Below are 25269 nucleotides of genomic sequence, written 5' to 3' on the forward strand. Positions count from 1 at the left end.
ACATCCAGAAGGCGCTCGAGCTGATGCTCTCGGTGCCGAGCCGGGCGGCAAACAACAAATTCCTCGAGGGTATCGAAGGATTCCGAGGTAGGCAAATGAATCGGCGCATTCGCACCAAACAAACAAACAAACAAAGCGTGACCAAACCGTGTATATCCACCTGTTTTCCCTTCCTCCCCCTACCCCCTTTACCACGTGCTCTTCACCAGGCAATCTGCAGAAGCTTGGCCGGGTGCTCGCCCACGAGTACTTTGGCGTGCGGGACCGGGAGAACAAGATCAAGGAGCGCTACCTGTTCCTCTTCAAGTCGCGCATCCTCGTCACCAAGGTGAAGCGCCTGTCGGACGAGCGGTCGATCTTCATCCTCAAGGACATCGTGCGGCTGCCGGACTGCGAGCTGCGGGATATCGATACGCGCGCGTTCGAGCTGGTGCCGAAGGCGAAGGGTGCCGATCCGGTCCATCTGATCGCGTACTCCGAGGAGGCGAAGCAGCGCTGGATCTACGAGATCAACGAGTACGCTAGCAATGCGGTCGCGCTGCAGGAACATTCGAACGATGATCTGCGGCTCGATCCGACCCAGACGAACATCGACGATAGCATCATCAAGCTGCCGCAGCGCATCGAAGCGCACAAGACGGATGAAAACATCAAGCCGTCGGACATCGCGGACAGCTACGTGGTGTTTAAGCACAAAACTAGCCGGGATGAGTCGCACCAGGCGCTGCAGAAGATTCAGTATCTGCAGCAACAGCAGCAGCAGCATCTGCCCCAGCAGCTGGGCGAGCAAACGTCGACCGAGGAAGGCGAGGAAGAGAAGTCCGCTTCCGTGCAGGAACGGTTGGCCGCATTCGAGGTGAAGAAATCGGCCAAAAAGCTTGACCTAACGCACACCAAGCAGGAAAGCGTCGTTACCGCGTCGAGCGTGATGCAGTCGGAAACGAAATCCGCCACCGTTGCGACATCCTCCGTTGCCGTTAAGGAGGAGCAGCACGAATCGCAACGCTCCGTGGCCGTGAAACGTCAGCAGGCGGTGCAGCTGGAAAGCGTCACCAAGAGCAGCAAGTCGGAAAGCAAGACTGTATCGATCTCTTCGACCGCATCCTCGAGCTCATCGCAGGAATCGATCGCCGTTGTCGAGGGGACAGCTGATGCGCAACAGACGCAGCAGCAGCTGCTCGAGCAGCAGAACAAAATCAAGCAGATTGAATCGAAGTACGCGGCACTGAAGCAGAAGCAACTTGAGCAGAAGTCGGACATCGTCGACGCCAAGTTCCAGATCGTTGAGTCGAAGTTTGCCGCGCTCAAGCAGAAGCAGGAACTGTTGCTGCAGGAGCAAAATCAGCAGCAGCAGCAGGTAACCAGCACCACTACTACCACCGTGACAAAGCAACAGCAGAGTGCACAGCAGGTACAGCAGGTTGAGGCAGTGTCAAAGATCCAGCAGATCGAATCTAAATATGCTGCTCAGAAGCAGGAAGAGTCTGTCTCGAAGATTCAGCAGATCGAATCGAAAATTGCTGCCCGCAAGTCATCACTCAGCGGTGCCTCTGGAGAAGAGTCGGTCAAGCTGATCGAATCCAAGCAAACGACCGCTGCTGTCCAAGAACAACAGCAGCAAACCGTTGTCTCTTCGGTCACGGTAGAAACGGTACAAGAGCCACTCACTAAACTTCAGCAGCTTGAATCTAAATACACCGCACACATTCAGCACGCGAAGGAACTGGTAAAGGAATCGGTAGAAACGGCCTTGACCGGTACGGCTGAAACGAAACCAGACGCACCGGATACACCCCAAACTGAATCACTGTCCAAGATTCAACAAATCGAATCGAAGTACGCCGCGCTTAAGGCACGCCAGCAGCAGCAACTGCAGGAGATGAAGACCGCCGAAACGACGACGGAAACGACTGTAACTGTAGCGCAACAAGATCAAACCCAACAGCAAACAACCGAGGAACCTCAATCGAAGATTGCCCAAATTGAGGCGAAGTATGCGTTCAAGAGACAACAGTCACAGAACGCCGATGACTACACCAACTCGAAGCTGCCGGTTCCGGCCAAAAAGGAAGAACAACAACTGCAAACAACTACCACCGAGCTTACCAAAACTTCCGAAGCTAAGCAATCGGAGACGGTAGTCAAGAAGAGTGTCGAAGTTTCCAAAACTCAGGAAGCGACTAAAGTCGAACAAGTAGCAAAGGTTTCGGAAACGAAAAAGAAGATCCCCGAAGCGATTAAGCTTCCTGAACAAACGACCAAAACAACCAACGATAAAGGTCCAGATTCACCGAAAAAGGTCAAAACACCGAAAACGCCTAAATCACCATCGCCGAAAAAAGAGGCCGCTCCGTTTAAGGTCTCCGAGAAGTCGAAACTGGAAAAGGTGGAAAAGGTGTCGGAGGCGGCTAAAGTAGTACAGGAGGATACGAAGAAAATCGAGTCTGCTGCGAAATCCACGTCGGTCAGTGCGTCCACTAAAGCTGAGCCAACCAAGCCTGCTGAACCCGCGAAGACTCCCGAACCGGTGAAGTCGGCAAAGCCTGCAGAGCCATCGAAGCCAGCTGAACCAGTAAAGTTAGCTAAGACAGCTGAACCAGTCAAGGCAACTGAACCAGCTAAGACTGTCAAGCCTGCTGAGCCAGCTAAGACACCTGAGCCTGCTAAGACTGTCAAACCTGCTGAACCAGCTAAGACACCTGAGCCTGCTAAGACTGTCAGGCCTGCTGAACCAGCCAAGACACCTGAGTCAGCCAAGACTGTCAAGCCAGCTGAACCAGCTAAGACACCTGAGCCTGCTAAGACTGTCAAGCCTGCTGAGCCAGCTAAGACACCTGAGCCTGCTAAGACGGTCAAGCCTGCTGAGCCAACTAAGACACCTGAGCCTGCTAAGACTGTCAAGCCTGCTGAGCCAGCTAAGACACCTGAGCCTGCTAAGACTGTCAAACCTGCTGAACCAGCTAAGACACCTGAGCCTGCTAAGACTGTCAAGCCTGCTGAACCAGCCAAGACACCTGAGTCAGCCAAGACTGTCAAGCCAGCTGAACCAGCTAAGACACCTGAGCCTGCTAAGACTGTCAAGCCTGCTGAGCCAGCTAAGACACCTGAGCCTGCCAAGACTGTCAAGCCAGCTGAACCAGCTAAGACACCTGAGCCTGCTAAGACGGTCAAGCCTGCTGAGCCAGCTAAAACACCTGAGCCAGCCAAGACGGTCAAGCCTGCTGAGCCAGCAAAGACACCTGAGCCTGCTAAGACTGTCAAGCCTGCTGAACCAGCTAAAACACCTGAGCCAGCCAAGACTGTCAAGCCAGCTGAACCAGCTAAGACACCTGAGCCAGCCAAGACTGTCAAGCCTGCTGAACCAGCAAAAACACCTGAGCCAGCCAAGACTGTCAAGCTTGCTGAACCAACTAAGACACCTGAACCAGTCAAGAAACCAGCGGAACCAGCAAAGTCGCCAGAGCCAGTTAAAGCTGAAAAACCTGCCGAGCCTTCAAAACCCGCTCCTCCAACGAAGATTCCCGAGCCTACCAAACCAGTAAAGCCTGCAGAAACTATTGCCAAGCCTGCCGAACAAGCTAAAGCTCCGGAACCAGCAAAGAAGGTGGAACCACCCAAGACTACTGCACCCGCAAAGGCTCCAGAACCTGTGAAAGCTCCCGAATCGGTCAAAAAAGTGGAAACTCCAAAACCGGTGCAGGAAGCGGTAAAACCAGTGGAATCACCAAAGATTCCAGAAGCACCAACCAAGACGGAGGAAACGTCACGCCGTCCAGACTCACCAAAATCGGCTAAGAAGGCATCGTCGCCGAAGAAGGCATCGCCACCGAAGGTATCCGAGCCCAAGAAGGCACCGGAACCGGAAAAGAAAGCTACCGAACCGACACCGAAGCAGGCGGAAAAGAAGACTGACGCCGTCAAGGTGCAGGAAAGGAGGACTGAAACAACAACCGTGCAGAAGGCTAGTGAAAGTGTCAAGAAGGTAGAGACTGTTACGACTAGAAAAGGTAAGTGGCGACGGCTTTTTCAATATTTTACTATTCTTTCTTTTGCGCTACTCGCTGCTTTTCTCATCCACTCACACCACATCTCATCCCCATACTCATGTATATCGTGTAAGAAGTTCCATCGTACCTCACTGTACATTACTTTCCATCTGAATATTTTTATCGCCCCGATTGTTCGCCTCCCTCTCATCGTGTGATAGCGGATACCGCACGTGCAACAGGTCGTACTACACCTGCGGCGGTGTCCGACGAACCGGACGCGTCCGTCGAAGGTGTCGTTGAGCAGAAGTCGCGCGAGGAGGCACTCAACCGTAAGCTAGAGGAAATATACGCCCGTGAAAAGGCGGCCCTAGCGGAGGCCAAGCGTGTGCGCGAGCTCGAGGAGCAAGAGATACGGCGCAAGTTCGAACAGCGCAGCATCCGTGAGATACAGCAGATCAAGGAAACTGCCTCGGAGTTCCTGCAGCAGATTGCTGCCACTAGGAACCTCGTACAGTCGGTACTTGAGACCAGCACCGAACCAAGACTTCCGCAAATTAGCAAGGCGACCACCAGTGGAGAAGGCAACAATAGCCAACCGACTGGTGCCGGTTCCGAGCAAGGTTCCAACAATCAGTCTGCCGATCAGGGGCAGGGTAGTGACGAACAGGGGGGAGCATCCTCCGACCCGTCAGAGCAGTCGGCCGGTGACCAAGGCTCCGCCAACGGTGGTAACGAAGACGGTAACGACGGTAACGGACGTGAAGACAGAAAGCGAACCCCGCCACCATTGCAGTTGCCCACGTTCTTTGATCCTCCTCCACCGCCGGTCTATCAGGCAACGATTGAGGTGTTCATCAAGAAGGAGCGTCCACCACCACCACCGCCACCCAAGATTACCCGAAAGCTGGTCGTCAATACGGACGAGCTAGAGCGCAAAACGCAGGCCTTCTTCGACGGTGAGATAAACGAGCCCGATCCGGACTTTTCGATTGCGGCCGCCCACCGTAAGCTAAAGGGCATCAAGAACATCTGCAAGAAGGCGGACGAAACCGTCCTGTACGCGGAGGACACGATCGTGAAGGCGGAACAGGGCGAGTTCGACAGTATCGTCATCCCGGAGCAGGAGGAAGACAAACGTCCGCGGGAACCGGTGTACGAGTATCAGTACACGGTTGAGGATCCGGTAACGGGCACACGCGTCTGTACGGCCGACCCGAACGTGGTGCTGATCGAGAAAGAGCTCAGAATGGAGGATCAGTACGGTTCGGCGCACGCGCGCTACTCATCTTCGCGGTTATCCTCACGCAGGAGTCACACCACTGAAGGTACAGAAAAGAAAGCGCCAGCATCATGTTCCGTAGATGTTCCGTGTCTGTATGTTGTCGTAACACCAGGCACCATGTTTGCAAATCCTTCAATGTAGTACCGTATGCATTTACCGTAGTGTTGACCCTGCAAACTTGAAACGAAATTACATCCAGATTGTTATTATTCACGCACGCTATGTTTTTGCAGCAGATCGCAGCAGATCGTTTCGCTGTTTCGTGAAGAACTACTGCCACGTAAATGTGTCCGTCTTCGTTGTCACTAATGGCTCTATGTAACGTGACGTAACTCGTTGTAATCTGTTGAAACGTCGTATATCGATGGTTGTAGCTCACTGTGTGTGTGTGTTTGTCTGTTCGTTAAATATCAACCTAATCAACTAACAGATCATCCATCGTACACCATTCTCACGTGCTGATCAATCATCTCTCACAACGCTCTGTCAAACTCTCCTTCACTCTTCGTTTCCTGTACTATTGTGAGGCCACTTTTACAGCTCGTTCTCTAATGGAATGCTTCTTTTTCTATTTAATTTCTATTCTCTTACCACCTACGCGACATACCACACCATTTGACACGTAACCACTGCCTAATGGTTGGCTTGATATGACAACTTCCCATTGTCCACTTTCCGACCTGGAACTCATAATACCCAATTTTACATGCCTACTCCCCTTCCAACCATCACTGCTCTCTCTACCTTCCACGTACATGCGTACCTCATATAGCTCACGAGAAAGAACTAGCTGCGATAGAGACGCGCCACGAGTCCAAGATGTCGACGAACAACACGAAGAAGATCCGCGTACCGACCAACATACGGCCGCACTTCATCAAACCGATCCGTGGTCTCACTGTGGAGCGTAAGTGTTCATCCGTTCTTTACCACTGTCAAACACACCATCAGCCAGACGCACACAGTCTATAGGGCCCCACCGGTGGTCATATCCCGAACCCCCGTTCACCATCGTCCGAATGGTTCTTCCGGATTGCAGAACGTGCCATCTGTTTTCACCCTTTGAAAAGCGTTCGAAACAGGTCGTAAAGGTCAAAAAACGACGGCTTTCTGCTTTCACTGTACCTGGTTTTCAAGTCCCTTGCGTCTATACCGCTTACTCCAACACCGTTTTGCAACCTGACGATCCAATACTGTGACCGAACATAGGAGATTGTCGGTATTAAAGCTAAACCTTCTTGCGATCAAACACCCTATTCGTTTTGCTTTTGTAGATACAAGCTTTGTAGAGTTTACGCTTTAAGTACTCGTCCCAGTGCCGTCCACTGTAATTGTTCTTGTACCGTGACGTCCCATTACGTGTGACGCTTCTGTCCGTCCGTTCCCTTTGGGAAAATTCCCCAACAAAGACATATCCCTGTTGTTTTCTTTCTACGTCCCTCACCACGCCCAGTGTTGACTCCTGGACAAACGTTTCCTTACCACCTTCATCCTTCATCCGCATCAGCACTGTACGGCACGGGATATTAATGGAGTTCGTTTTCTGCTTAACAGCGGGTGAAAATGCCAAGTTCAGCGTGCAAGTGGACGAGATGTCCAACATGCAATGGTTGAAGGACAACAAACCGCTAGATGATCGTCTGGCCGACCGTGTGATCACCAAGGAGAGCGACGATCTGACGTACACGCTCGAGATTCAGCACTGTCGCGAACAGGACAGCGGTATCTACACCGCCCGTGCCATCAACGGCACAGAGAATGCCTCCTGCACAGCGCAGCTCATCGTCGAAACGCGTATGTACAATGTTCATTCCGCGCTTCGTACTTCATCCTTAACGCTGTACTACTGTTTGCATCCACAGTGACACCCGAGCAGCGCAAGGCTATGTCGGAATCCAACTCGCCGGTGTTCTCCATTCAGCTGAAGGATACCGAGGTAATCGAGAAGACCTACCTTACCTTCATGGTCAAGGTGAAGGGCGACCCAGCGCCGAAGGTTCGATTGTAAGTATTGAGAGGCATGCGCCACGACTCGACGTAGTCGACCCTAACCGTAGTACGCTTCCAAAGTGATTGCATGACGCCAACTGCATGTGTCTGCTCTTTTACTATATTCCCGCTCCAAACACTATAAACAAACGATCCGAAACAGCTGCAAGGATGACAAGGAAATCTTAGACACCGACAAGCGCATGAAGATCAACCGCGACCATGCGGAGACCGGATTCTACGAGCTGATCATACCGGAGGTCCACAAAGGTGACTGCGGTGTGTACTCGTGCACGGCCTGGAACAAGTTCGGCACGACCAAAACCGAAGCCCAGCTGCTCGTGGCCGACCAGCTCGATCTGTTCTCCGAGCTCGACAACCTGGACGATAAGACGAAGTTTGTGTGGAAGAAGAACGGCATTGCGTTCGATCCGGAGGAGCGCTTCAAGGTGCTGATGGCGGATGATTCCGACTCGCTGGCGCTTGTCTTCCAGCACGTAAAGCCCGAAGATGCTGGACTTTACACTTGTGTTGCCGCGACATCCTCGGGTAACATCCAGTGTAGCGCTGAACTCACCGTTCAGGGACAAGTGAATCAGCTCATGCAGGAACCATCCAAGCCGCACCTGGAGGTCGAGTCGAAGGAAGCGTTGGCCCGAATCGGCGGCAAAGCGCTGCTCGAGATGAAGGTCAAGGGCTACCCGAAGCCGGAGATCGTTTGGCGCCACGAGGGTACGATCATCGAGCCCGGTGGTCGGTACAAGTTCCTCTACGAGGACGCCGAGTCAGTGTCGCTCGTCATCAAGGACGTGCAGCCGTCGGATGCGGGCGCCTACTCGATCGTGGCCCAAAACGAGCTCGGCGAAGACTCTACGTTCATTAATTTGGTTGTGAAGACGCCTCCCACCATCACGAAACCGCACGATATGGCGGCGATGGTGAAGGAACAGTACAAGATGTCGATCGAGGTAAATGCTGTGCCGGCGGCAACCGTGCGCTTCTTCCGCAATGGTAAGGAAATCCGGGAGGACGATCGCATCAAGTTCCTTACGGCAGAGAACTACTACATCATCAAGTTTAACCACACCATCCTGGAGGATGCTGGCAACTATTCGGTAAGAGATGCCTTCGAGAGGGATTTGCGAGATGTTTACTAATTGCATTGCACTGTTGTTTGCAGATCATTGCGATGAACGAAATCAGCCAGGCGTCCGAGTTCTGGGAGTTTACTATCAACTCCCCACCACGAACGACCCTGCACCTGCAGGAGGAAACGGTCGTCAACGAGAAGGAGGACATCGAGCTGGTCGTGAAGGCGGAGAGCAACCCGGCCCCGATTGTGCGCTGGTACAAGGACGGCAAGGAGGTAGTTGCCGATGGCAAGCGCATCGTCATCATCGCGGAAGATGGCCGCTACGTGCTGAAGATTCACGCTGCCAACCGTGACGATACCGCACTCTACACGGCGGACATCATCAACGACTTCGGCACGGTGACGGAGAAGTCACAGGTTAACGTGAGCACCAAGTCGAAGGTGCGTGAACAGCTGACCGCACTCACCTGCAAGGAGGGCGACACGGATGTGGTGCTAGAGGTGAAGGCGGACGGCTATCCACGCCCGAAGGTGCAGTGGTACATTGACGACGTTGAGATTACCGAGTCGCGCAACGAGTACAAGTTCCAGGAGGATGGGTTGTACTATCAGCTCGTGCTGAAGGAAGCGAAGGCCGAGCAGCAGGGCGTGTACAGGGCGAAGTTCACCAACGAGCTCGGCACGGATGAGACGAGCGCCAAGACGACCGTGCAATGTTCGCCCAAGGTGCGCAAACCGCTCGTCGACACGGACGTGGACGAAAACACCACGCTCACGCTGGAGGTGGAGATCTACGCCGAGCCGGTACCGGAGGTGACATGGTTCAAGAATGGACAGCCGGTGCAGACCGATGCACGGCTGACGATCAAGCGGGATTCGCAGCGCGTCGAGAACTACACGCTCTCGCTGACGATGGTACGTGGTGCGGATTCCGGCGACTATGAGGTGCGGGCTGTCAACTCGATGGGTACCGCGACTACCAAGGGCCTTGTCGTTGTCCAAAGTGAGTATCGTAATGTGCGTATGTTCCTACCTTTCCTAGCCCCGTCTGAGACGTCATATAGGTTACCGTGGATGATGAAGATCGGGAAAATGGTTCTACTTTTGTAAACTAGCTGGTTGTGTGTTGGTGCTACCGCTCTATATGTTGGTTTTCTTAATACCATGTTTCACACTGTATCGATAGTTTTGAAGCTACACACACACACGTGCAAACAAGAGCAAAACCCTGTGATAATCCTTTTCTATATGTTCGTTTGTTAATTGTCCAAACCCATACACACACATACACACTCACATAACCACGTCGTGTCCGCCTACACACGCAGCTGTATATGTAGAAGAGCGGGCAGATGGGGAACCACCGCTGGTGGTGGAAGTGGAGGCAGCGCAGGTTACCGAAACGGTTGCGTTCGAGGTGGAGGAAACTGTATTGCAGGTCCAGTCGCAGGAGGAGCAGTGCGTACAGGAACCGGAAGATGAGGAGGAACCGTTGCCGGCCGTGATGGCGGTGGAAGTTGCCGAGGAGATCACACTGGTGCAGGAGGTCATCACCGAGGTGACGCTTGCTGCACCGATCGCGGTACCGGAACAGGTGCCCGACGTTGCCGCCGATGCTCCGATGCCTGCGAGGAAGATATCGACAGTGGAACCGATCTCCGCACAAGAGGGTAACAACACCTGTCCGCCATGGAGGGAGAGAGACTGTTTCGTTTGCAGTTTTACCCTTTTTGCCTGCCGTGTTTTATTTTTTAGTTTAGCATCACCACTGTTGCTAGTTACTAGACACTGCTCCTGTCCACCCTGTTGACTTGCTGTTTATTGCTCCTGCGCGATGCTGGGCTAAATAGATGCATAGACTCTCTCTTCCTATCCTATTTCCGCCGCAAGCCAGTCGTGTACATAGTTAAGCTAAGATGTACAATCACAATTGGTTTGACCGTTTTCCTCAGTGTCTTCAATAGTTTCCACGATATCGAACTCGTTTGACCAAGCCTCACCCTACAAGTGATGGTCGGCAAACGGGGCAAACATCTGCATCCACGCGAAAAAGCAACACTGTACAAATAACATTCTGTTTTGTATTTTACCCAAATCGCACCGTTGCGTGTCGTCTCGATCACCACGCGACGAATGTGTCTAAACAAATGTCCAACCGACCGCAAATCTGTGTTACGGCCATTCTCCACACGCCAGAGGCCATTGTAGCGAGCCCCGGGGAGAATGCCGAAGCCCACCGTATGATAAGTGAATGTATGAAGATCGGTCAGCACGGTGAGACGATCATGGTTTCGGTGTGTACCGAGGAAAGCCACGCAGCAATCGTAACAGGTAATTTACCGGTGTGAGCCCGTTCTTACGTACGTGTTTAGTGTTGTTCCGAAACCCCCCTTCCCCCATCCCGTCCCCTTATCGCAAGCGTCCTGCCCATGTGTTGGGCAGCTTGCACTCCTGTACGGAAAATTCCGAAACGAAAACACCTGTTCATGTTCAAGAAAAAACCCTCCTTCACGAAGGCATGAAAAGGCATGAACACCCCCGCACAGTCCCCTTTAGTTCCCTTCAGTCCTTTAGTACACCTTTTGTCCAAGCATTTGTTGTGCAACACTTGATCGCGGCCATGGCACAAATTCCCGTTCTTTCACACTGCATATATCCCATTTTATGTATCCTTTTGATATGAAATCACACTGCACGCACAACAACCAAATCCACATACCTACACCTCCCCCCGTAAAAGGGCCCGATGAGTCACACTCAGTGCATCAGATGCGCGCGACAACGGTCATCTTCGAGGAGGACAGCGGTTCCCCGTTGGAGGTGATGCAAAAGATCATCTACCCCAACAGACCGCACGCGTCCGCCCTGCACGTGGAGGAGATTGACACGATCACCTTCACGTCGCCCGAGCAGAAGCGACAGTATCAGTCCCAGCTGTCGGCAACCGAAGCGTCGGCCGCAACCCGCACCGTAATCGAGGAGATCGAATCGGATGGTGAGGCAACACCGAAGGGCAAACTATCGCGCGGCGTATCGATCACATCCGCGTCGGAAGATGAACTGCTTCTGTCGCGCCAAAACAGTCGCACCGGTGCTGAGAGTGAGCTGCCGAAACCGACAAACGCAACGCTCGATACGAGTGAGCTTCAAAAGGAAAATGCCTCCCAGGGATCGTTTGACGCAAAGACGGAGAAAATGAAAATGGAGGACGTTCCAGATTCCCCGCGGAAGGGTAACCTGCTCGAAGCGGGAGTATGTGAAGAGCGAAGTGGAAAACGAATGATCGAAAAGAAGGTATCCTTCGAGGATGAACTACCCCAGCAAGGTAGAACGCTCGAGCGACGAGAGCTTAGCGAGAACGAACCAGAACACCCCGAACCGGTACAGGAGGAAGCAGTCGAGAAACGAGCCCTTGCTAGCCAGAAAGCTCTAGTGAAGGAACCGATTATAGACGGTACCGTTGATGGGAACGCCGAACAAGCTGTTACGACTGTTCCACTGGAACCGGCACGCCCTGAAGGTATAAAATAATTACACCCAACCCAAACACACGCACACTACAAATTCTCACCGAACGGTTTGAAAGCACACACGACACAGCATGATCAACTATGATTGCTTCCTTGAGTTTTTCTTTCTCCTCCTTCCAAGAGAAAACTTTCCTCTTTTACCCCTTTTTCCAATCCATTTTCCTTCTATTGCCTAACGTTAGACTTGCGGTTAAATTGGTATTGGTTTGTTACAGAAAACAATAGCTTCACTAACAAATGTGTCTACTTTACGCAAATAGCTCGCGCTTGGATTAAGCTACTCCGGCAAGGATGCTGATCGGTAAGTTATCGTGTAGCTTGTACCTTGCATGTCCTTGCAAGGTATCGCAAATTGTGCATTACATCAAATTATACCACTCAAGACAACACTCAACAAATTTCGTTGTAGATAGCTGTTGTACATAGCCGCCATCTTTTTCTTACCCCTCCTTCCACTGATCGTTCTACTTGCGTGTGTTTAGTTCCCGGTTTAGTGGGTTGTATGGTTTGCGGGTAGGGAGTTTTATTTATTAGATGACTGTGGTTAGAATAGTTCAAAATTGTGTACATACCGTTTGATTGGTGCGATGAGTTTAGAAGCCGGCAACTGTTTGCCCCACATGATTGGAGCACTCACATACCTTATACGATACTACTTTGCCGTTTTTCTTTGGCTAATTTTCACCTGTACAGTCTACCGCTCATTAGCTGACAATTGCCGCTCACCATTTACTGTCTTGTCTGTCCGCCTGTCTGTCACTATCTCTGTCACTAGTCGTACTGTATATACTGCTGTAAATATTGTGATATCGATTCTATAAGATAATATCTACTTTCAAACTTCACTCACCAAGCAACTATCGGAACTAACCAGCCCAAACCTCTAGCGGTCGGTAGTTCGGCCTGCACAGCTGTCAGCCATGTTGGTGATGTGACCTTGCTAATCGTACGTTTGCCATTACTATCCACCCAGCATCGCCGGAGATCCTGAAGACGGATATCGCAGACGTGACGACGTTCGACTCGCTGCCTCTGATCTGGACGGTGGAAGCCGATGGTATTCCACGTCCGGAGGTGTCCTGGTACCACAACGATGAGCTTGTGAAGGCTAGCGATCGTATCCGCATCACGGATTCGGGTGTAAGTAATCTTGCGAAGGAGGAGGAGCACTTTAGTACATACTAATGTAATTAAACTGTGAAACCCACTAGACGACCTATAAGATCGAAAACCGCGACGTAAAGGAGGCGGATGCTGGTGAATGGAAGGCCGTGGTGAAGAACCGCATTGGCGAAAAGTCGCTACCAGCGAAGCTGACCGTTATTCGTAAGTTTCACAGCAAATAGTGCTTGCACGTTTCTCCTTATCCTTATCGTACCATTACTGATTCTCGTCCATTTTATCGCAGCTTGCAAGGAATATCGTCGTCCGAAGTTCCTCAAGGGTCTGGAGAACATTTCCGTGCACAAGAACGAACCGGTGTCGTTGACCGTTACGCTCACCTCGGATCCGGAACCGGAGATCACCTGGCTGCAGAACGGTGCGGAGGTTAAGGCCGACGACTACATCCAGATGAAGACGGAGATCAAGGAGCTGGAGTACAATCTGAAAGAGATCACCTACACGCTGCACATTGATCAGGCCCGTCACTACGATACCGGTGACTATACCTTCCAGGCGAAGAACAAGTACGATATCAGCGAATCGAACGGCCGGTTGGATGTGCTGCTGAAGCCAGAGATTGAAAACTTCCACGACACGACGGTGCTGCCGTTCACGCAGGGTGTCTTCCAGGTGCTCGTTAAGGCGAATCCGAAACCGAAGGTAACCTGGACGAAGGATGGTCTTAATCTGTGCAACAATGACAACTGCGATGTCATTGCCGACATTGAGAAGGAGGTCTACACGTAAGCGATATCCTGGGGCGTTATATTATGAACTAGGGAAATGAGTGATTTGTTTTTCGTTCCTCAACAGACTGGTGATTGAATCTTGCGCTCTTGCCGAACACGGCACCTACACGCTGACGGCTTCGAACGCCCAGGGAGAAACTGTGGCTACCGCTAAGCTCAATGTGCAAAGTAAGTCACAGCTAACATGTTTTAAATACCAGACATTACATAACGTTCCATTTGCTCAATCATAGCATCGAAGCCCAAGTTTACCAAGGAACCAGACTGTCTGACCGTGCACGATTGGGCCGACGTGTACAACAAGGTGCTGGTACAGGGTGTGCCACGTCCAGCGATTCAGTGGCTGCACAACGGCACCCCGCTCGACACGCAACAGATCGACGAGGAATCTCAGGAACCAAAGATCAAGATCGTGACGTCGGGCGATACGGAGGTGACGAGCGAGCTGTTCATCACCCATTTCGGGCCGGAGCTGCAGGGTGAATACTCCTGTCTGGCAACCAGCATCGGCGGTGAAACCGAGGCCAAGTTTAACATTCAGGTCAAGAACGAACAGCCAGTGTTTGGCAAGGGACTGGATCGCTCACTGGACCTCGAGGAGGACGATCGTTTGGAGTTGCGCTGCATCGTCGATGGTAGCCCGCTGCCAAAGATGACCTGGTACAAGGATTCCAACGAAATCAAGGCCGATGATCAGTAAGTGTGCTTAGTGGGAAACATCAGGAATGCATTAAAACCTCAATTCTTTCGTTCTCTTCCCAGCGTTAAGATCACCTACGGCCATGACGGTATCTGTCGCTTGGTGATCGAGAACTGTCTGCCGGGTGATAGCGGCTGCTATAAGCTGGTGCTTTCCAACAAGAGTGGTGATGTGACCACGCAATGCTGTGTTGCTGTCACTCGTAAGTATTTTATGATGCGAGTGTTCTACCTTGAGCCGTACTCTCATGATCTCCCTGATATCTCTCCACAGCAAAGCAAAGACCTCCGGTATTTTTGCGTTTGCTCCAGGACCACAAGCTCACCGTTGGAGATACGCTGCATATGGAGGCCGAAATTGCGGGCTTCCCAATGCCCGAGGTGCGCTGGTTCAAGGATGGATTGCCGCTGCGTCAGACGCGTGGCATCAACTTCATCAACCAGCCGGATGGTCTGATCGGTTTTATTATCGATCGTGTTACGGCCGAAGATGGTGGTATCTACACGTGCGAGGTGAAGAACAAGAACGGTGAGGCAAAGTCTGCCTCGCTGACGGAGATCGTACCGAAGGGCAAGAAGCCACAGTTCGTCAGTGAGCTGATGAACGTCAACATCATCGAGGGCTTCCCGGTGAAGCTGAACGTCAAGGTGATCGGCTATCCGCAACCATCGGTCAAGTGGACGCACAACGGTACGCTCGTATCCGGTGACCGGTACAAGATTACCGAAGACACGGATGGTGCTTTCACGCTCGCGCTGGACAAAAGCATCGGTACGGATTGTGGCGAGTATCAGGCCATCGCGACGAACGAACATGGCGAAACGATCAGCGCTGCTACGGTAACCATTCTGCCAACGACCGATCCATCACTGCCCGAGGAACCGCCCAGCTTCCTCGGAGGCCTGCGCGACATCACGGCCGACGAGGGCAAGGAGCTCACGTTCTCGGCCCGCTTTGCCGGCAATCCTGCGCCGGAGGTCATCTGGACGAAGGATGGGGAACCGTTGCAGCCGACCGGTCGTGTTTCGGTGACGTGCGACGGCAAGAGCGTTGGGCTGACAATCATGCCGGCGGAGATGTCCGATTCGGGCGAGTATGCTTGCCTGATGGCGAACCCGCTCGGTGAGACAGAAACCCGTGCCGCGGCGATCGTGCGCAAGGTGTTCCAGAAGCCAAACTTTGTGTATCCATTCTCCGATCTGCAGCAGTTGCCCGGGTTGGAGGCTAAGTTCCCGGCCAAGCTGGTCGGAGTGCCACGCCCAGAGATTCAGTGGTACAAGAACGAAACGCCCATCCATGCGGGAGATCGCTACAAGATGAAGTACGAAGGTGACTGCTGCTGTCTGTACATCAAGGAGTGCGAACCGGACGACACGGGTCTGTACTCGTGCACTGCGACCAACCGCGAAGGTAGCAGCACTATTGAGGCTAAGCTGGATGTCGTCACCAGGATGTAAGTGTGTGTGTACGCCACTATGACCAAGAACTATTGCTAACCTATTGCATTTCCTTCCACAGTGAAAAGCGCGATGAACCAACGCCACCATCATTCATGAAGAAGCTCACCGACATGACGCTGCTGGATGGTATGAAGGCTAAGCTAACCGTGTGTGTTGATGGATTTCCAATGCCGACGGTCGAATGGATCCGTGATGGTCGTCGTCTAGTGCCGAGCGAAAAGTACCGCATCGAGGCAGAAAGGAACGGTCTGGCAAGACTTATTGTGGACGATGTGCAGGAGGAAGATCTGGGACGATACAGCTGCAAGGCGGTGAACAATCTCGGTGAAGCCATCTGCCATGCCAACCTGAAGTTCGAACCGTCCGACTACCGGCCCCGTCGTCGTTACGGCAAGGGCAAGGGTAAGGATCTGCTGCACACGCCGCCGTATCCACTCACGGAGAAACCAATGATCTCCAAGTTGTCCGATCGCCGGCTAACGCTGTCCTGGCGCCCATCGATGACGACCGTGCCGCGTTATCCGGTCACCTATCAGCTGGAAATGATCGAACTACCGGACGGTGAATGGCACACGACGCGTTCGGGTATTCGGGGCTGTTCGTGCGAGGTCCGCAACCTGGAACCGTTCCGCGAGTACAAGTTCCGCATCCGCGTCGAGAATCTGTACGGTGTGAGCGATCCGAGCCCGTACGTGCAGACGTACCGCCAGAAGCTGGAACCGGAACCGCCAGTGTTCTATCCGTACCTTGGACCGGGCCGTGACTTCCGTCCGGACACGTCGTCGTTCTATCCGCGCGATTTCGACGTCGAGCGGCCGGGCCATCGCCACCAGGCACAGGTGCCAGAGTTCCTGCGCCAGGAGAAACCCGTACAGTATGGCACGAAGAATCACAACGTGAGCCTGTTCTGGTTCGTTTACGGTTATCCGAAGCCTACAATGACGTACTACTTCAATGATCAGATCATTGAGGCGGGCGGTCGTTATAGCTTCAGCTATACGCGCAACGGCCAGGCCACGTTGTTCATCAACCGGATGACCGATCGGGATGTGGGCGTTTACGAGGCGGTCGCCACCAACGAGCATGGCACCGTGCGCCAGCGTGTCTGTCTGGAGCTGGGCGAATATCCCAGGTTCTTGCAGCGTCCGGAAGAGGTGTTCATTATGGGACGCCGTTCGGGACGTGTGGAGGCAAAGATCACCGGTGTACCATTCCCCGACATCAAGTGGTACAAAGATTGGCAACCGATTCACGAATCCTCTCGCATCAAGGTAAGATATAGCGGATGGGACAAACTGTACTTGGGAGATGAGTTCAATGCTCTGGTTACTTACTATGTTCCGGATCTTTTTTAGATGATCTTCTACGAGCCGGATACGTGTGTGTTACTGTTGACGGATGCGATTAAGAAGGATGAGGGTCTGTACTCGATTAGCGCACGCAATGCAATCGGTTCCATCAGCTCATCCGTGACGGTGCATGTGGAAGACAACGAGGAAGACTACGTGTACAATGCGCACCATCGTACGCCGTATGTACGCGCCCGCAACAAGGTCTACCAGGACTTCTACGACCTTGGCGATGAGATTGGCCGCGGCACGCAGGGCATCACGTACCATGCGACGGACCGCTCCAACGGTCGTAACTTTGCGGCCAAGATCATGTACGGCAGTCCCGACCTGCGTCCGTTTATGTTCAACGAGGTAGACATCATGAACATACTGAACCACCGCAAGCTTATCCGGCTGCACGATGCGTACGACATAAACCGCTCGATCACGCTCGTGCTGGAGCTTGCTTCCGGCGGTGAGCTGGTGCGGGACAATCTGCTCAAGTACGATTACTACACCGAGCGCCAGATCGCGATCTACGTGTACCAGGTGTTGCTTGGGCTGGAGCATATGCATACGCGCGGCATCGGTCACATGGGGCTGACGATTAAGGATCTCCTGATTGCGCACCCCGGCAGCGATAATCTGAAGATCTGCGACTTTGGACTGGCGCGCCGTATTGAGGATGACAAGCTGTACACGCTCGACTACGGCATGCCCGAGTTCATCGCACCGGAGGTGATCAATCGCTGTGGCGTTGGCCTCGGACAGGATATGTGGTGCGTGGGTATCATCACGTACATCTTGCTCGGTGGCGTTAGTCCGTTCCTCGGTCGCAACGATCGCGAAACGCTGACCCGCGTCAAGGAGGGCAAGTGGACGTTTATCGGTTCGGTGTGGGATAACATTTCCGCGGAAGCGCGTGACTTCATTACGCGGCTGCTGGTGTACGAGGAAAAGCACCGCATGACGATCCGCGATGCGCTGAATCACTCCTGGTTCGATGTGATCTACCGTCGCACGTTCGAGGAGTACCAGATTGGTACGGATCGGCTGCGCAGCTACTACTACCATTACCGCGACTGGTACACGAACGCATCCTGCCGCACGTGGTACCGCCGACGACCGCTGATGAGCTGCTTCGACCATCCGTCGCGCATGGTCTACCCGCCGGGCATTATCTTCACGCCCGAAGGTACGCCACCGCCGATGCAGGTCGATGACATCCCGCACAAGCGCAAGAAGTGGGAGGAGTACGTGTCGAAGGACAACCATCCGGACTACGAGACCGCTTCGTTCAAGTCGGAAAGCCACTACCAGTACGGACCGGACACGTATCTGCTTCAGCTGCGTGATACTACCTTCCCGTGCCGTCTGCGCGAGTACATGAAGATCGCGAAGCACCGATCACCGAGCCTGGTGTCGGATTCGAACTACGATGGTAGTGTAAGTATTGCGCATTTCCAATAAGAGTCTTCGTTCCGTTCACTTACCGTCACTTCCTTCCATTTGTAGCTGCCCATTATTCGCGAGCGTCGTCGCTTTACGGACGTGATGGACGAAGAAATCGACGACGAGCGTCGCAGCCGCATCACACGCTATGGTACGGATGACAGCTTCACCGTATCACGCCGCATCCGTAACGAGGTCGGTACGCGTCTTGGTTCGTACGCGGAAGCGGAAGCATTGATTGAGTGCAAGCGGGAGGGACAGGCACCGTTCTTCCGCGAGAAGCCACAAACCATCTCGATCCGCGAGGGTGAACCGAACCAGATCATCTGCTATGCCGTCGGTGATCCGAAACCGTCGGTGACCTGGTTCCGCAACGACATGGTCATCACCGATACGAACCGCATCAAGGTGTTGGACGATGTGGACGGCCGATCGGTGATCCAGTTCCATCCGGCCACGCACAACGATATCGGTGTGTATAAGGCGGTCGCAAGCAACCGCATCGCGAAGACGGTTGCCCGGTGCCGGGTGGTGATCGCTGTTATTCCGGACGCACCGGACGCACCGGATGCGGTCGCCGTGAGCGACACGGAGGTGCTGCTGCGCTGGAAGCAACCGCGCAGCGACGGTAACTCGCAGGTTATCTGCTACAGTCTCGAGCAGAAGGAGCACGGCAAGGTCGACTGGGTGGACGTGGCGTGCAACATCGATCACGAGTTCTTCCTGGTGCATGATTTGCGCCCGAACGTTTCCTACCAGTTCCGGCTAGCCGCGTACAACCGTATCGGCTGGAGCGACCGTGGCCTACCGACGAAGAACATTACCACGCTGGACCCGGGCGCGCCCAAGATTCAGATCACGCGCGCCATGAAGCATCTGCAGCAGCTGACGGAATCGGGCCAGCAGGTCGGTCCGGAGGAGCGCACCGGCCGGCTGGACTACAGCTACGAAAAGACACCGCTCAAGTGGAGCATCGAGGGTAACTACAACGAGAAGTACACCTTCATGTCGGAGATGTCGCGCGGCCGGTACTCGATTGTGGTGAAGGGTCTGGAGAAGGCAACCGACAAGATAGTGGTGGCGAAGATATTCGAGCTGGGCGATGAGCGTGCGGCCGAGGCGGTGGAGCGCGAGTTTGACGTGCTGCGCACACTGCGCCACGAACGCATCGCTGCCCTGTTGGCGGCATTCCGTCCGAAGAACACCTCCATCGCGGCGCTGGTCATGGAGAAGCTGCAGGGTGCAGATGTGCTCACCTATCTGAGCAGCCGGTCGGAGTACAGTGAGCAGATAGTGGCCACCATCGTCAACCAGGTGCTGGATGGTTTGCAGTATCTGCACTGGCGCGGTATCTGCCATCTGGATCTGCAGCCCGACAACATTGTAATGGCGTCGGTGCGCCAGGTTAACATCAAGCTGGTAGACTTCGGTTCTGCGCAGTACGTGTCTAAGCTCGGCACTAATGTTTCCCGGTCGGGATGGTTGGACTTTATGCGTAAGTTCGCGAATGGCCTGAATAGCGTGAAGAACCCCGCAATAACTTGTATTCCCTTCCTACAGCACCGGAAATCCTGAACGATGAGCCGGCACTGCCGCAAACCGACATCTGGACGGTCGGTTGTTTGACGTATCTGTTCCTGTCCGCCACCAGCCCATTCCGTGGCCAGGATGAGGCAGAAACCCGCGCCAACATAAGCTTCGTGCGCTACCGGTTCGAAAACCTGTACAAGGAGGTTACCGCCGAGGCGACCCGCTTCTTGATGCTGATCTTCAAGCGTGCACCAAAGTAAGTGATCCGCCTACCAACGCATGTCGCAATGACTCATATATCCCACGTCATCTGATAATGAGCCTGTAAGAATGGTACTAAACGAGTTTAAACCTATCGTTACAGCAAGCGCCCAACGGTCGAGGAATGTTTCGATCATCGCTGGTTGGTCCACACCGATTTCATGACGAAGAAGCGCGAGCGTGCCATCTTCCCAGGCAACCGCTTGAAGGTTCGTTACGAATGTCTCAAACCTTCATCCAGCAATACTAATGCACAATGTTTTTCTTTCTGTTTTGCAGCAAATTTCCGAAGAATATCACACGATGAAAACGAACGAAGCCACCAAGTCGGAGACGATCTCCAACTTTGGCGGCCAATCCCCACGTCAGCTGTTGCGATCCAACAGCATCCAGGAGGAGCTGCTGACCACGTTCTAAAGCCGTTGTTGCTGCAAACCTATTTCTCCTACCTTTCATCGTAGTGTGTTCCGTTTTCAAGCGTTATTTATTTGCTTTGCTTGCGCGCCTCTGTCTGTTCGCGCCCCACACAACGACACTGTCCTTCGCCTTCTGTTTTGTTTGCTATTTCTTTCGACTGTAAATGGCACTGATGGCGAGATGGATTTTTGTGTCGTTTTGTCGTTTTAAACCCATGCTTAACCCCAACCGTTGCCACCATTGTCAAATTTATTCGCTATTTGATATTGTTGTGCGTTTGGTGGGCTGTTTGTTCATTAGTAGCGTTTCGTGCGTCGAGTTATCGTTTTTCTATCCATTTTGTTTGCTCGCAAACTGAAAAAGAGTACTTATAAACGAAGCCATACGATATAAAACAAAAACATTAAAAAATAGTGTTTAAAACACTTAATCAAAAACATAATATAATGCAGCATACGCAACGATTTAACAAATCCTGTTCTTTATATACAATCGTAACACGTTTTTATACGCGCGACACACAGTTTGCCAGGTATGTGATGGGAGCTGGGCTTATGGATACGCGTACCCCCGGGGGATCTTTTTTTATATGACTTTTTTAACCGCAAAACAAACACCACTGTTATACACATCCCTAAGAAAAACCGGGCGTTCGTCGTTCCACCCAGCGCAGTGCGCGCGGTACGTTAACTCTCTAGTTGTTTAGGAACATTTCGAGAACGGCACAGGCTGGTCTTTTCTTGTCGGAATCCGCACTCGCTGCGAGCAGGTGCCGGAAAAAGAGTGTAACTTATTTATTTGTACATTGTATATTTACTATTATTGCTTAGTGATACAAAATTACGTTTGCTTCCTAGTCCCATAAACGTACAGATGGATTCGAAAAGGGGTTTTACTTTTGATATATTAATTTGCACAAATTCTGATCTTCGATCATAACCTTTCCGGAGAAATAAAATTGTTTTTCTTTATGTTTCTGTTCAAGCAATGTGTCTAAATTCATTCCGTAACCGTTTGAGAAAATGTTTTGAAGAACGTATGGTAAGTAAGAGTAACCTTGTTTCCAGCGGCGGATCAAACGGTAATCGGAGTAGGCGATCGCCAAAGGCCTCGCCGTGTTTTGGGCCCCAAAAAAATATGTAATAGTTAAAAGGTGTATACATAGGCTAGAGGGGGCCCCGAAGGGTACCACAAGAGGCCCCTGGCGAAATTTTCCCAAGAACTTTCTCGCATAATGGCATTAACCACGTCTGCATGTCGGTGCCACATTCCTATCAAACGCATTAGAGTGTGGGGGAAAAGGCAAAACAGATCCTGCATCTCTTTCATATTTTGCGCCGATCGCGTCCGTCGAAAACGCTCATAAACGGTGGAATTTTTGGTTTCTGACACCAAGAGAGCATGATCAACGAAGAGGTAGCACAAATTTCCGTACCACGTGGTAGCATTTCATTTAGCTGTACCCTTCCCTCTAGTGATCATAGCGCTTGATCCGTCAACTGATCTTTCATCTCTTTTCGTTCGTCCAAACAGTACAGTGCGTACCATAACTGTGCACAAGTTTATTTTTATGGAAATAACAATGTGGAATATTTACGGAACATATTTATAAATGGAATCCTTCTAAACCCCCGGACATTCCATGACGACAAGAGATATAATTATTGCAAAATAATTGAACAATAAAAAATGAATAATGTCTTCGGAAATAGTGGCACTCCATGTTTCCTACTCCAAATAATTAAAAAACTTACCTGCAGTACAGTTATGACACGCATTGTAGGAAATGGATGGATGAAACGAGACGGAGGATTCTCGCCACAGTAGCTGAGCTATTTACTCTATCGATCGCTCTCCGAAGAGGGCCCTTGTTTGCTAGTATGTGTAACTAATAGCCAATAGTAGAAGATCTTTAATTGACCAATAGCATCACAGTGACTGATAACGTGAACAAGCGTTATCTATGTATCATATACAAACATTGCGGATCCATGTGCGGATCAGATTGATGTTACTTCCTTTCGTGGATGCTCTCTTGATGTTTTGTTTTGTGCGCAATCACAAAACCAGTCGCTTCTGGCGAGTCCGAAAGCGTGCGCGGAGAGACTTCGACGAAAGGAAAAGTGCTTAAAAATTATATGCAATGACGACTGAGATGATCGTGTGCTCTTGCTCTTGTAGCTCTTGTAAGCTGGACACTAAACGCTATTAATTAATTAAAAACGCTGTTATTAACTAATTAAGTGATTAATTCTTTCCATTTTGCTCTCTGTTGTCCCCCAACAAAGATTGTCATCAAGAAGAAGAATAACCATGTGGGAATTCGCTACACTACCTTCACAAAACAGCAAAAATCAATCCACTTACTGTTACTGGAAGCTAACAGACTGGTCCGTTTGCTCCGCAACATGTGGTGGAGGCAAACAGTACCGCGAGTCACTCTGCTGATATATGTGATATGTGATATTAACATCTATTGTACTGCTCTTCATCCGTATCGTTGTATGCTGAGCGATGTCCACGTCCTTCGCTCGTTGGTATATTCATGCAAATTATATACTCAGTAGAAAACCGCATGCAATTATGAGGCGCGATCAGCATCTGCTGGTGGCGACGCTTTCTTCTAAACGCTTTTACGTACGTACGTGTTTATATGAAGTATTTTGTGGACAGTGTTTTTGTGTGTTTGATAAAAGTTTATTTAATAGAATAAATAGTTTGATCTTCGGATTCGTGGATGAGTTGAGAAAAGGGTTGATATGGGCACACCCAAAAGGGCGTATTGTCGGGCATCTTAACGAAATAGGCCACCTTATTCTGCGGCACATGGTAGTTGTGAATCCAGCCACTGCCCTTTCGCAACGACTCGTCTATACCGTTCTCACCGTATGGTGGTAGATAAACTGCAAGCGACACAAAAGACAGTGCATCAGTGCAAGCTTACTTCCCTTTGTTACTTTCTCTTTCAACACAACTTCACGAACTGTCTCACCACGTTCCAGCATAGGAGCCACTATCATCCGATCGCCGAACGAGAACTCATCGTGGTTGAGAGGGAAAACGACCAAGAATGCTTCGATTTCGAATTGAATTGCCATCTGCAACAGCGGTGTTGATAAAGCGGGTAGATTTGTAGCCAACATCTTCGACCCTCTCGGTTTGCTGGGTCCAACGATAATCGTTGCTAAACTATTCATGCAGCAACTATGGTCGCTTAAGAAGGATGGAAAGGCATGGGACTGGGATAGCGAACTCCCATCGCACTTACAGCATGAATGGTTAAGGTTTCACTCTTCATTAGAATCTCTTCGTGATTTACGCATTCCGCGCTCCACTTCACAACACTCGGCTACAAATCTGCATCTGTAATTTTCGCAGATGCATCAAGAGTGGCGTATGGTGCTTGCTGCTAAATTCGGGCTGAAAGCATGAAAGGAGTTACGGTTCACTTGCTTACAGCAATTGAAAGCGAGAGCCAAGTATTGCAATGGTCGATCAGTATCCCTAAAATAAAACCAACTGGTGATCGTCAAACAAGACAACATGCATCCTACCTTGTGAGCAATGGGGCGTATTATTTCACACATTATATCACAACACTAGGCTACAAATCTGCAGATACACATTTTCGCAAATGCATCACAAGTGGCGTATGGTGCTTGCTGTTACATTCGGGTTGAAAGCATGAAAGGAGTCACTGTTCACTTGCGTACAGCAAAATGCTTACAGCAATTGCAAGCGCGAGCCGAGTATTGCAATGGTCGATCATCCCTAAAAGAAAACCAACTGGTGGTCGTCAAAGAAGCCAAAGTCAAAGAAAGAAGAAGTATTATTTCGGTTTATCCTGGCAAGGACGGAACAGTTCGCGTAGTGACGCTGCACACAGCATCTGGTAAACACGTCGTACGCGCAGCAAAGCGGTTGGTAATGTTACCCAATCCAAATGTGCTAAGCAATTTGGATAAGAAGATTGGCACTGGCACTGAATAGCATGCAGCAACAAACCATGTTCACGTTTATTTACTTTCATAGTTGTAAATTAACAAAAAATAACAAATAAACAAATAATAGTAAATAACAAGGCAAGACACATACCCATATATACCCATAAATTCAATTTTGGTGACCGGAATGTGAGAATTAAGGTTTATAAAAGAACATTCCTTTCACATTCCTATCAAATGCATTAGAGTGTGGGGGAAAAGGCAAAACGGATCCTGCATCTCTTTCGTATTTTGCGCCGATCGCGTCCGTCGAAAACGCTCATAAACGGTGGAATTTTTGGTTTCTGACACCAAGAGAGCATGATCAACGAAGAGATA

The 25269-nt window shown here is 51.3% G+C and overlaps 1 protein-coding gene across 1 annotated transcript; it reads left to right on the forward strand.

Annotated features, from left to right (window-relative positions):
- Positions 1-8: 8 nt before the first annotated feature.
- On the forward strand, positions 9-21931 carry LOC128304402 (obscurin). The gene is made up of 24 exons (XM_053041589.1): positions 9-87; positions 210-2577; positions 2722-4007; positions 4208-5314; positions 6044-6178; positions 6826-7065; positions 7134-7275; positions 7424-8375; positions 8441-9356; positions 10550-10684; positions 11094-11873; positions 12857-13023; positions 13095-13209; positions 13292-13790; positions 13861-13964; positions 14030-14492; positions 14559-14698; positions 14770-15949; positions 16015-17227; positions 17312-18733; positions 18803-20234; positions 20300-20525; positions 20634-20739; positions 20810-21931. Exons 1-24 carry the CDS (start codon positions 24-26, stop codon positions 20945-20947), a joined length of 15330 nt encoding a protein of 5109 aa, XP_052897549.1. The 5' UTR covers positions 9-23; the 3' UTR covers positions 20948-21931.
- The last annotated feature ends 3338 nt before the right edge of the window (positions 21932-25269 follow it).

Source organism: Anopheles moucheti, chromosome 3, assembly GCF_943734755.1.
Source record: "Anopheles moucheti chromosome 3, idAnoMoucSN_F20_07, whole genome shotgun sequence".
Classification (NCBI taxonomy): domain Eukaryota; kingdom Metazoa; phylum Arthropoda; class Insecta; order Diptera; family Culicidae; genus Anopheles; species Anopheles moucheti.

Coding starts and splice junctions, on each gene's coding strand:
- LOC128304402 (XM_053041589.1), top strand. CDS start 24: ATGCTCTCGGTGCCGAGCCGGGCGGCAAACAACAAATTCCTCGAGGGT. Junction 7,066..7,133: donor GCAGCTCATCGTCGAAACGC/GTATGTACAATG, acceptor TTGCATCCACAG/TGACACCCGAGCAGCGCAAG. Junction 18,734..18,802: donor ATTCGAACTACGATGGTAGT/GTAAGTATTGCG, acceptor TTCCATTTGTAG/CTGCCCATTATTCGCGAGCG.